The 13,514-nt window shown below is 39.2% G+C and overlaps 1 protein-coding gene across 3 annotated transcripts in view; it reads left to right on the forward strand.

Annotated features, from left to right (window-relative positions):
* The window catches only part of USP42 (ubiquitin specific peptidase 42), a 42,999-nt gene that overhangs the window by 416 nt on the left and 29,069 nt on the right, over positions 1–13,514 (forward strand). Inside the window, exons 1-3 of one of the 3 annotated variants that reach the window (XM_024123366.3) lie at positions 1,596–1,682; positions 3,955–4,204; positions 6,311–6,511. In XM_024123366.3, coding sequence (XP_023979134.1) covers positions 3,964–4,204; positions 6,311–6,511 — 442 coding nt within the window. In that variant the 5' untranslated portion in view covers positions 1,596–1,682; positions 3,955–3,963. Of the gene's footprint in view, positions 1–1,595; positions 1,683–2,472; positions 3,418–3,954; positions 4,205–6,310; positions 6,512–13,514 lie in introns of those variants that run through there. The other 2 variants (XM_024123360.3, XM_024123351.3) reach the window with 2 other exon arrangements.

Here is a 13,514-nt window from a genome sequence, read left to right on the forward strand (position 1 = left end):
CCGGGACGGCCGCGGCGGCCGGGCTCCCGGGCCCCCAGAGCGCAGGGCTGCGCGGGGAGGCCGGACCCCCCTGGTTGCCATGGACACTGCTCTCCCACCCCCACCCGGCCCAGCCCGCCCCTCTCGGCCCGGGGGCAGGGCCCGGCTGGCTGCTCCGGGGCGGCCAGGCCCGCATGGGTCTGCCCGGGGTGGGCGTGTGCCGGCCGCCGACCGCTGAGCCGCCCGGAGTCCCCGGGCCGTCCGCCGCCCCCCGCGTGGCTGCCACCTCCCGCCCCCGAGCGCCCCTCGGAGCCCCGGGCTCGCCTCCCCGCCCCCACTGCGCCCCCCAAAGAGACAAACTTTCCCACCCGCGCGTCCCGCCGGCCCGCCCGCCGCGCCGGTCCGTCCTCGCGGGGCCGTCCACCTGGCTAGTCCACCGGGTGTCCGAGTTCCCCACGCCTGCCGCCGGGCGGAGCGGGCACCCTCGGGAGGAGAGGAGGGGCCGGCCGGCCCGGCGTCGCGTCCCCCAAAGCGCGTGTGCCCTGGTCCTGTTCTTTATCTTCGGGGCAGGACGACCCAACTTACCTGGGGCGGGGGGGTAGTGGGGGAGAGGGCGGTCAGTTTCAGACGTTGGAGATGAAAATTTATTGGGACAGAAGTTTTACCATCTAGGACTTTAACCTAGCTATAATGAATGCAATTGAGATTACTTTTGTGGAATAGCTCTTTTATATTACGGGAGGCCTTAGGGCTTACTTGTTTATGGGAAAACACGTTGGTTATTTAAAGTAAATACACTCAAATAACAGTAAAACTGGTTGAAAAACTAGTTAGCCCCTAAAACAGCAGTATTTTAGGTTCTCGTACGTTTTAGTGGAGTCTCAAATTTTAACTTGTACGTTTGAAACATAATTCTCCTCTTCTGACCGTATTATTCATTCAAAGTGCATCGGTGTTGTGAATAATCGGTTTCACTTATTTGTATTTAGGGTCAGTTTCACTTTCTTTTCTGTATCATTGAATTAAGTCTGCAGAGGTTTTTTTGTAAAAGTTTAAAGCGAAATGATTTGTTTCCTTACGAATAAGTAAAATCCAGGTTGTCTTTTTAAAGCTTGTGAGTTTTCAAATGGAAATGCAGCAAGAATGTGGATTACATTGTTTATTAAGAAGCACAGGTATAACAGTTTCTTTTTGCATGTATTGATATTTTTACCACAATGTATGTGGAGTGCCATAATGTTCAAATAGCCATATGCTTATTCTTTTAAAAATGAAAAAGAATAATGTATTCTAACATTTGGTCACCACAAGGGAGAAATACCATATAAGAGATAGCATTTTAAAACTTTAAAGTAAAACAATGTACTTAAAGCAGGTACACTTAATGGAAACAATTGAGAAGTCACTTTGTCTCATTTCTCCACACACATCCAACCTGGATTTTTGTACTCAGTTTTTTTAAACATGCTTTTGTAACTTTTTGTTTGTCTGTCATCAGGAGGTGTTGAGAGAAATTTAAACTCTTCATTGAAGTAGTTGCTTAAAAGTCCTGAGATCTGTTTCAGTAATGTTTAGAAGCTTTACTGAGAGTAAAGAACATGTAACATCTGAATCAATCCTGAGCCCTACGCAACATTGTTTGGCTTCCAGAAAGGTTTTCTCCATAGCAGATGGAGTTTAGTTTAATACCTGATGGTTTCAGGGTAAGAAGTCATTGGCTGAATATACATCTGAAGGAGAATGGATGTTTTTGGTTTTCCCAAATTATAATGCTATATGGTTATCAATGACTGCGTTGTATGTTTTCCTTGTTTTTTTTTTCTTAATTTAAGAGTTGTCCCCCCACCCCGCAACCCCCCCAAAGGCAACTGGAGCAAGTAAAATGGTTTTATTTGGTCATTTGTTAATGATTGTCCTGAAGGGATGTTTATCCCAGAAAATCAAGGTTTTTGCTATTTAACATTACTGTAAATAAGGCTGGCTTAATCTTCACTGTTTTGGCTTTCTTCTTCCTTTCCCTCCTCCTCTATTTCTTTTTCCCTTGTTGTCTTATTCTTGCCTCCACACTGTTTTGTAATTTCTTTTGACTGTCAGATGAGGAAAGTATAAACTTTATTTGGATAATATGGCTCAGGCTTTCTTCCTGAATAAAGGTCCTGTGTTTTACCTAGATTGACTTAAAATTTCAGTTCAGTTTTTCTTTTTGTTAAGATCTAATTAACATCTTCTTCTCTATTTCTACATAAGATTCCAAAAATATTTAAGTTTGTACTTTTTTGGGGGGTGATAATCTTAATTTAAATCTTTAATTTAAAATCACAACAAAATTGAGGCTTTTAAAAAAACCTTATTGTGAGTAGACAGTGCATCATAACATTTGTTGAAGTGTCACATACATGGGTAATTATTTTACTGTGTTGAATATTTTTTAAAACAAGTTTTAAAGGCTATTCCTACTTCAGAGTTTTTAAGGATTAAATGAGATACTTTATATAAAACAGTTAGTGAAAATTGGTGCTAGGAGCAAATACTGGTTATGTCCTGTCTTCACAACTCATTCATTTGTTCAACACGTGTGTGGAGAGCTTTCCTTATGTCAGGTCAGAGCATGTTAACAAGAACATGATGGAGAGCCGCAGGCAGGATGGCTGTGGAGTCCATGCCCAAGCACTACGGGGGAAATCAGCCCAAGGGTGCCCAGGGCGCCGCCAGAGCTTCCAGGAGGGGTTTTCAGACTGTCTTGGGGGAGGGGAGTATCAAGGAAAGTGTCCCAGAGGAAATGAATTCTAAACGGAGAAGGGGGGTGGTTGTTCACTGGCTGGAGGTGGAAGGGTGGAGGAGGTTTGGGGAAAGAAAAACAGCATGTGCAGAGCCCGGAGAGAGAAGGCGGGACAGGACCGTGGGGCGCGGAGAGGCTCCTAGGGCGGGCAGTGTCCAGAGTCCAGGTGTCAGGATGCTAGGCCGGAGGCAGTCGGGGCATGCCTGGAAGATCATCTGCAGAGCAGTGGCCTGCTAGATTTGGTCGCCGCTGGGCAATATGGGAAACATTCCTAAAGTGCTGTGTTGTGGAGTTTGGTAGAGCCCGAAGGGACCCCAGCTGGGAATGTTGGGCTTGGGACCTTTTCCCAGTAGTGACTAGTTCGGGTAATAGTTGCTCCATTTCGTAGACCCAGTGGATTCTGTCCAGTCTCTCGTAGGTCATTATGAAAATTAAGTAAGTTAGTGTGTGTTCAGTGAGTAACACAATGCCTAGCACATAGAAAGTGCTCAGTTAGTGGTGGCCCTAAGATTTTAATAGGGTTCAGAGAGAAAATTATAATTAAGTACTTTTATAACATGTATTTGTGTTCCAGTTTGATGTCAGTAATGCCTCATGGACTTCATTTTAAAAAATCATATATGTGAAATAAATGAGCCTCTTCAAAATGTGTTTCAAAAGTGAGACTTCCTATATTTTTTTAAAAAGTAATATATTTCAAACAATGTCATTTTGGACTTTAAGCTTCAAATTAAAGCTAGGTTTTCTTTTCATATAGTTGAGAGTTTTCCTTGAGGAATTATATATGAATTGAAAATTGAGCCAAATGTGTTAGTGCATTTCACATTCTAGGTTTAAGCAAGGGAGAGAAAAAATATAGGTACTTGGTGAATGTATAGAGTTGGAAATTGAGGTACCTGATTATAAAACAAAATATCAGATTTTCAGAGGGCATGGAATAGAATGACAAGATCTAATCAAATACTTCATTGAAGATTTTATAATTAAAAATTGTTGGCATGTTCAGATTAGCACAACAGTAAATATCCCAAGGAAATTATTACAAAGTTAAAAAATAGTGTTGCTTTTGTATTGGGGTGATTTGTTGGAAAATTAACCTAGCTGTTTTTAATTGTTTTCGAAGATCTAATGGTAGAATAAGTAGATTACTTTTCTTACCTTATGAAACAAATGTATGCTTTTCTCATCTTTTACAGAGGTGAACAATGACCATAGTTGACAAAGCTTCTGAATCTTCAGACCCATCAACCGGTCAGAACCAGCCTGGCAGTTCTGAGGCAGTCTTACCTGGAGACATGGATGCAGGTTCTGCCAGCTTGGGTGCTGTGTCTTCGTTAAATGATGTTTCAAATCACACGCTTTCTTTAGGACCAGTACCTGGTGCTGTAGTTTATTCAAGTTCATCTGTACCTGAAAAATCAAAACCATCACCACAAAAGGATCAAGGTAGTACTTTCTAAAATAATCACTACAAGAAACTCCTGTATAAATGCTGTCAGTGGGTTGGTAGTTTCAGAGAGGGGCTTATTTTGTAAGATACACTGCCACCTGAATGGCCAGCAGAGTTACATTATTTGACAGGCTTCATTTTCCTCTGCTGCTTGTTCATGATTAACATATGTATCATAACAAAGTAAGATTATTTTTAGTTACTATGAATTTATTTGTAGTTGAATTCCTAACTTTTTGAAGGATAAACGTTGTCTTGGTGAGAATTGAGATGGGCAAGCATTTTATTAACTTGTCAGTTAACTATAGTGCCCTAAGTAAATGTCTACCTTTTAAAAATTTAAAGATTTTTTTTAAGATGTTTTTAAACATGGCTGCCTTTTGATAAATGAGCTCCACCGAACTTTGTTTTTGTTTTTTGTTTGTTTAGTTTTTGCCAGTTAAAATCGTCTGTAGAAATAAAGCTCTTTGAAAGCGAGCAGATCATGTAAATGTTACATTATGTATAAAGCCAGGTTAGTGTGGTTATATTTGTTAAAATCCATCCTGATAAGTAAGACATTGACACTTTAGTTGGTACTCCTGAGACTCGGATTTGGAAGCTTTGAAACCTTAAGAGATTAGTTCCTACTCAGAACATTGTTTGGTTTAGAATAATTTGGCTCTTACGTTGTTTTGAGTCTTCCTAGTGTGTGTGATATTGTGATGTGGAGGTGGGTGGTATGATTTGCTGAAGGTGTTTTGGGTGAGGGGATATTTACATCACAAATCAAAACAACATAACTGAATGTTATACAGAGAGGTTTAAAGACCTTTATAAGCAGGGCATTCCCACAGGACATCCTCTCACAGACTCCAGCCTCCTGTCACCTTGCTGGGGCTCCTCTCTCTTCCTCAAGATTTAGTTTGTATCACCCCACCTGGCCCTTTTGGGGGCCCTTGTCACAGTCTTCGAACATCCATTTCTCCTTTCCTGATTTTGCTCTCCCTTCTTCGCGAAGCTGGAGCCTGCCTTTTTGCATGCTTAAACACTCAATATTGCTATTAAAATAGAGAACCATCTATTGGGCATCTCAATCTTTGGTAGTACTGAGGAACTGCCAAACTTTTGAAAAAGAACTGCCAAACTTTTGAAAAAACAGTCTTGCTATGGATGATTTTTGACCTTTCCTAAATAAATTGTTTTTGAGCCTCACCTGAGTATCATTAGCAATCTGTTTCTAAGTTTTAAAAATAGATAAGAAATTTTTAGACCATGTAGACTATACTTATGAGTATGTATAGTGATGTCTAACAGCCTGTTTCCCTGCTGGTAAATTTGGGATGACATCACTACCAACCTTTAGAATTGAGAGTATCCTATAGCTAGTGAGGACTGAGTAGGTGAGATGATGGTGAGGATGACGGACTGGTGGGGGTACGGATTACGCGCATCCGTAGCACATACTACGGGGAATTGACTTTCCTGCACTTTTATTGTGTTGTAGTTTATTTATTTTTAAAACTATTTTAATGAAAAATTTTAAGTAGATGCAGAAGAGAGAATAATTGTAATGAAGTCTCACGTGCCCCTCAGCCAGCTTTGATGTTTATGAGCTCCTGGCCAATTATACCTCCACCCACTTACTCCTCTCCCCACTCCCCATCATTTTAAAGCAAATCCAGGACTTTATACTTCATCTATAAATAGTTCAGTGTGTATATTTAAAGAATTCATGTCTGAAAATTAAAGGCTTTTTATATTAAAAATCCAATGTGCAGATTTCCCTGGTTGTCGTATAATTTTTTTTAGCAGTTGGCTGTTGAAATCAACCTCCAAACAAGTTCTATGCTTTGCATTTGGTGAATATCTTTTAAGTTTTTTTTAATCTGTTAAATGCTGCCCCCCCCCCTTTTGTCCTTGCAATTTGTTTATCAAAGAAACCAAATCATATAGAGTTTCCCACATTCTGGGCTCTTTCTTTTAAAATGTCCCTTTCTCCCCTGTATTTCTGGTTAGCTGGTCATAAGAATCTTGATCAGATTCAGGTTTGATGTGTTGCTATTTATTCAGCTTCGGAAGTGTACAGAGCCTTCTTTTTAAATATTTGTTTCTTTTTCTAGCCCTAGGTGATGGCATTGCCCCTCCACAAAAAGTTCTTTTCCCATCTGAGAAGATTTGTCTTAAGTGGCAGCAAACTCATAGAGTAGGAGCTGGGCTCCAGAATTTGGGCAATACCTGTTTTGCCAACGCAGCGCTGCAGTGTTTAACTTACACGCCACCTCTCGCCAACTACATGCTATCACATGAACACTCCAAGACATGTAAGTGTTCTGTATTATGTTATGTGTGTAGTGTTATGGTATGCTAACCTACTTTCATTTTTTTTCTCTGAAATGAAAGTGAAGATTTAAGCCAAGAATTTGATCATCACTAAGGAATTGGTTTCTTCTTTTAGAAATCATGGAGGAAGACTCTTAAAGATTTACATTCAGGTCGCATAAAAAACATTTTGCACGTAATTTGACCTGCAGAATTATTTAAAAAGAAATGTATTTTATCAGCATTTGGCATTTCTGAAGCCCCTGCTGGCTTTCTACACTTGCTAAAAAATGTGATAAATGTCTACTGCCGACAGCTTGGGACAAGCAGGGTTAAGAATCCCACTTCTCCTGGCATCCATCCTGGGTTGAACGCTTGATTCATTTACAGGCTTCAAGCATTAGCGGAGAGGAGCCTCTTGTCACTGCTTCTCACCTCCTGGAAATTCATGCAGGACTTTCCTTTATTGTGTGAGAGCTCGGCTTTCAACCCAGAGGGCAGGAAGTTAGTTAACACACGTTATGTCTTTAATTAGATGAGAGCCAACTCCGTGGTCAACTAGTGAAATTCAGAATTTAGAACATACCCGTTTTTTGAGGTTTTGACCTTCTGCATATAGTATTGTACATACTCTTCACCCTTTATAAATGAAATCCCCCTGTTCTTGGATGTACATTAATGTGTGTGTGTGTATGTTAGGGTGCTAGTCCTTCATTATTAGGGTAAAAAAAAAGCCCCTTGGTTTCTTTTTGAATAGCTCTTTACTTTTTTGGTTTTTTTTTGCGGCTTGTGGGATCTTAGTTCCCCCACCAGGGATTTATTTATTTATTTGGCTGTGCCAGGTCTTCGTTGCAGCGCGCGGGATCTTTGATATTCATTGCGGCGTGCGGGTTCTTTAGTTGTGGCATGTGGGATCCTTAGTTGCAGCATGCGAACTCTTAGTTGCAGCATGCATGTGGGATCTAGTTCCCTGACCTGGGATCAAACCCGGGCCCCCTGCATTGGGAGCGTGGAGCCTTAGCCACTGGACCACCAGGGGAGTCCCCCGACCGGGGATTGAACCTGGACCCTTGGTAGTGAAGGTGCCGAGTCCTAACCACTGGACCAGCAGGGAATTCCCGAATAGTTTCTTACTTAATGGAGAATTCAGACTCACTCTTTTAAAACTTTATTCCCCCAAAGAGCAAAATAATGGTTTTAAAGAATTTGGAAAGTACAGAAAATTTTAAGGTAACCAAAAGAAAATCACCTAGAATCTCACCATCAAGAGGTGTTTCTTATGCCAGGGTTTCAAATTACAGAAGGTTCTGTTTGCCCTCATTTTCTTCTTTTTTAAGTCCATAATTCATTCCCCACAGACAGCTTTCCTATCACTTTTGCGCTTAATGAAAGTAGGATGTGGATGAAAACCCAGCACTGGCACCTGGACAGAGAGAGAGGATGGAGACAAAAATGCAGGCGCTTGGGGTGTCCAGAATTAGGTGCCTGTCTTTTATAGGCCATTGGTAGTTTTCTTTCTCTCTTTTTTCTCAGCTTTATTGAGGTGTTGTTGATAAACAATAAATTGCACGTTTAAAATACACAATTTGTTGCATTTTGACATTGGTGTATACCCGTGAAACGGTCACCACAGTCTACATCGTGGACATATTCATCACCCCCCAAAGAGTCTCAGTGCTCCTTTGAAATCAGTCCCCCCCCCCCCTTTCCTGTCCCTCATCCCCTCCACCCCAGGCAACCACTGATATGCTTTCTGTTTACTACAGATTAGTTTGTATTTTCTAGAATGTCTTATATGTGGAATTACACAGTATATATTTTTACATTGCCTGGCTTCTTTCACTCAGCACAATTATTTCAGCGTTATTCCATGTTATTGCATGTATCAATAGTTAATTTTTATTGCTGAGTAGTATTTATTGTATGGATAGATATACCACAGTTTGGTTCTCCATTCACCTATTGATGGACATTTGGGTGGTTTCCCATTTTGGGCCATCACAAATTAAGCTACTATAAGGACTTCCCTGGTGGCACAGTGGTTAAGAATCCACCTGCCAAATGCAGGGGACACTGGTTCAACCCCTGGTCTGGGAAGATCCCACATGCCGCGGAGCAGCTAAGCCTGTGCGTCACAACTACTGAGTCTGCGCTCTAGAGTCCATGAGCCACAACTACTGAGCCCACGTGCTGCAACTGTCGAAGCCCACGTGCCTAGAGCCCATGCTCCGCAACAAGAGAAGCCACCACAATGAGAAGCCCGTGCACTGCAACGACGAGTAGCCCCCACTCGCCGCAACTAGAGAAAGCCTGCATGCAGCAACGAAGACCCAACGCAGCCAAAAAAACAAAACAAAACAAAACAACAAATTAAGCTACCTTGAAGTCTTTTTAAGGACATGTTTTCATTTCTTGTGGGTAAATATCTAGGAGAGGAATGGCTTGGTCCTATAGTATGTGTGTGCTTAACTTTAAGTTACTTCCAAACTGTCTCCCAAAGGGATTGTGATATTTTACATTCCCACCAGCAGTGAATGAAACTTCCATTTGCTCCCTCTCTCCCCTAATACTTGGCGTGGTCAATCTTTCCAATTTTAGCCACTCTTATAGGTGTGTAGTATAATAGTATCTTACTGTGGTTTTAATTTGCATTTCCGTAATGAATAATGATGTTGAACATCTCTCCATATGGTTCTTTGCCATCTGTGTATTTGCTTTGCTCAAGCGCCTGCTCATATCTTTTGCCTGATTTAAAATTGGGTAGTTTTCTTATCGTTGAGTTTTGAGAGTTCTTTATGTATTCTGGATAGAAGCCCTTTATCAGATATGTAATTTGCAAATGTTTCCCAATCTGGAGAAATTAGTCTCCTCACACTGTCTTTGAAAGAGCATGTTTTTAGTTTTGAAGACTACTACTTCATTATTTTTCCATTTTTATCATCTGTACTTTAGGCGTTGTATTTAAGAAATCTGCCTAACCAGAGGTTGCAAAGATTTTCCCTTTATTTTTTTAGCAGTTTTATACTTTTAGTTTTTATATTTAGGTCAGTGATACATTTTGAGTTAATTTTTATTTGTGGTGTGAAGAATGGTTTAAAGTTCATGTTTTTCAATATGGATATCCACTTGTTCCAGCACTATTTGTTCAAAAGATAGCCCTTTCTCTACTGAATTATTTTTGTACCTTTGTCAAAAATCAATTGATCATATACATATGGATCTATTTCTGGACTCTTGTTTTGTTACACTGATCCACTATCTGTCTTGACACCATAACACAGCGCCTTGTTACTATATATTTAAAAGTTTTGAAGTCAGGTAACTTTTCCAACTTCGTTCTCCTTTTTCAAAGTTGTTTTGGCCATTCTTGGTCCTTTGCATTTCCAAATGAATTTTGAAATCAGTTTGTCAATTTCTACAAAAAAGCTTCCTGAGATTTTGATTAGGATTGTGTTGAATCTGTAAATCAGTTTGGGACGAATGACATCCAAACAGTATTGTCTTCTGACCCACAAACTAGGTATTTATTTAGGTTATATTCGGTTTTTCTTAGCTGTGTTGCATAGTTTTCAGTATACAAGTACAATGTGTACATTTTTTAATCCGATTTATCCCTAAGTATTTCATATTTTTGAAAGCTATTATAAATGGTCATATTTTTTGAATTTTGATGTTTGATTGTTTATTGCCAGAATATAGAAATGCAGTTGAACTTTGTTTATTGATCTTGTATCCTACAACTTTGCTAAACTCCTTAATTCTAGTAGTTTGTTTTTTTTTTAATACAATTACTTGATTGATTGCCCTTGTGATTACTTAGAGGCATGTTTTTAGTTAAGAGATGATTGGGGATTTTTTGGAAATTGTCCTGTTACTGATTACTACTTTAATTCCATTGTGGTCAGAGAAGATACTTTTATTGTTTGAATCCTTTGAAACTTGAGACTTGTTTTATGCACCAGAACCGTGGTCTAGCTTGTTAAATATTCCACGTGTACTTAATAAGGATGTGTATTCTGCTGTGTTGGTTGGAGTTTCTATAAATGTTGATTATGTTTAGTTACTTGATAATGTTGTTGAGGTTGTCTTTTATGTCCTTTTACTGCTTTTCTGTCCACTTGTTCTATCAAATTTTGAGAGAGGTATGTTGAAATAAAATAAATTTTTGAATTTGTTTCTTCATTCTGTTCTATCAGTTTTGCTTCATGTGTTGTGAAGCTCTGTCACTTAAGGTTATTATGACCTCTTGGTGAACTGACCTATTTATAACTTCTGAAATGACCCTCTTTATCCCAAATAATATGCTTTACTCTGAAATCTGCTTTGTCTGAAATAGAGCCACTCCGGTTTTCTTATTAATGTTAGCATGGTATATCTTTTTCCATCTTTTAACTTTTAACCTATTTGTGTTTATATTTAAAGTGGATTTCTTGTAAACAGCCTATAGTTTGTTCTTGTTTCTTAATCCAGTCTTACAGTCTCTGCCTTTTAAAATATAAATCATTTATATTTAATGAGAGTATTGATATGATTGGTTTTACATTTACCATCTTGCTATTTGTTTTCTAATTGTCCTGTATTCTTTGTTCCCTTTTTCATTGTTTTCTGCCTTCTTTTGGAATGAGTAATTTTATATTTCCTCTCCTTTATTGGCATATTTTCTCTAACTTTGTTTTCTCTTTTTAGTGGTTGCTTTAGGGTTTAGCATACATTTTTAACTTACCATAGCTTACATTGATATACTATTCCATTTCTTGTGTAGTATAAGGACTTTATGACAATATACTTTCATGGTCTGTCTCTAGGCATTTGTGCTATTGTTGTCAAACATTTTATTTTTACTTAATTTGTATCCACATAATATATTGTATTATTTTGCTTTAAATAAAATTTAAAAGTTTTTTTTTAAGTGGTTTGTTAAGGTTTCTTTACCAGTCTTTTATATTTACTTACTCTTTTATCATTTCCACTGCTTTTAATTCCTTTGTGTAGATCCAGACATCCATCTGGTATTTTTTTATATGCCTGGAGGAATTCCCTTAACTTTTCTTGCTGGTGACAAACTCTGTTTTTTTGTTTGTTTGTTTTAATAAATTTATTTATTTATTTATTTTTGGCTGCGTTGGGTCTTCATTGCTGCGCACGGGCTTTAGTTGCGGCGAGCAGGGGCTACTCTTCCTTGTGGTGCACGGGCTTCTCATTGTGGTGGCCTCTCTTGTTGCGGAGCACGGGCTCTAGGCGCGTGGGCTTCAGTAGTTGTGGCACGCAGGCTCAGTAGTTGTGGCTCACAGGCTCTAGAGTGCAGGCTCAGTAGTTGTGATTCCTGGGCTTAGTTGCTCCACAGCATGTGGGATCTTCCCCGACCAGGGATCGAACCCGTGTCTCCTGCATTGGCAGGCGGATTCTTAACCACTGCGCCACCAGGGAAGCCCCCAAACTCTGTTTTTTGGTTTTTGTTTTATTTATTTGTTTGTTTTTTATTCTTGGTCTGAAATATCTTTATTTTGCCTTTTTTGAAGCTAAACTTTATTTTGAGGTAATTTTAGATTTACTTGCAGTTGTAAGAAATCACACAGAGGCATCTTATGTACCCTTACCCAGTTTCCCCCAGTGGTGACACTGTAGTTTAGTCTCACAGCCAGGATATTGATATCGATACAGTGAAGGTACAGAACATTTCCATCACTAAGGATCATGTTTCCCTTTTATAGCCAAGCCCACTTCCCTTGTGCCCCCACCTCCTCCTTAATCCCTGGCAATTACTAGTTATCACTTCTATTATTTTGTCACTTCAAGAATGTTACATATATTGAATTATATAGTAGGGATTGGCTTTTTCACTCAGCATAAGTCTCTGGATATTCATTCACTTTGTTGTGTATATTAATAATTTGTTCTTTTTTATTGCTGACTAGTATTCCATGATATGGATGGACCACAATTTGTTTAACCACTCATCCATTAAAGGACATCTGGGTTGTTTCCAGTTTCTGGATATTATGAATAGAGCTGCTGTAAACATTAGTGTGAACATACGTGTGAACATACGTGTGAACACAAGTCTTTATTTCTCTGGAATAAATGCCCAGAACTACAGTTGCTGGGTCATAAGGTAGTTGCATGTTTAGTTTTGTAAGAAATTGCCAAACAGTTTTCCAGAGTGGCTGACCAGTTCACATTTCCACCAGCAGTGTATTGAGTTCCAGTTGCTCTGCATTGTTGCCAGCATTTGGTGTTTCACTATTTTTCATTCTAGCCATTCGGTAATGATGAGTATACAGTGATATCTCATTGTAGTTTTAATTTGCATTTCCCTAATGCCTAAAGGTCTTGAACTTCTCTCCATGTGTTTATTTACCATTTGTATATATCCTCTTTGGAAAATATCTCTTTGTGTCTTTTGTTCATTTTCTATTGTGTTCTTTGTTTTTATATTGTTGTCTTGTTCTTTATATATTCTAGATAGTAGGTCTTTTTCGGATGTATATTTCCAAAATTTCCTGCCAGTTTGAAGCTTGTCTTTTCATCCCCTTAACAGGGTCTTTCACAGAGCAAAAGTTTTAAATTTTGGTGAAGTCCAGTTTTTCCTTTTATAGATTGTGCTTTTTGCTGTCAAGTATAAGATCTCTTTGCATAGCCCTTGATCCTAAAGATTTTCTATTTTTTTTCCTACAAGTTTTATAGTCTTACATTCAGGTATGTGATCCATTTTACATTAGTTTTTGTATAGCATGAGGTTTAGTTTTTCTGTCTGTGGATGTCCAGTTGCTCTAGCACCATTTGTTTAAAAGGCTATCGTTCCTTCATTGAATTGGTTTTGCACTTTTGTAAAAAATCACTTGGGTGTATTTGTGTGGGTCTATCTCTGGGTCCGCTATTCTGTTCTGTTAAGGTATGTATCTGTCCCACAACATGGTTGGTCTTTGTTATTGTAGCTATGTAATAAATGTTGATATCAGGTAGAGTGAGTCCAACCACTTATTCTTTTTCAAAATTGTTTTTTTC

The sequence above is a fragment of the Physeter macrocephalus genome, chromosome 14 (assembly GCF_002837175.3).
Source record: "Physeter macrocephalus isolate SW-GA chromosome 14, ASM283717v5, whole genome shotgun sequence".
Taxonomy (NCBI): Eukaryota; Metazoa; Chordata; class Mammalia; order Artiodactyla; family Physeteridae; genus Physeter; species Physeter macrocephalus.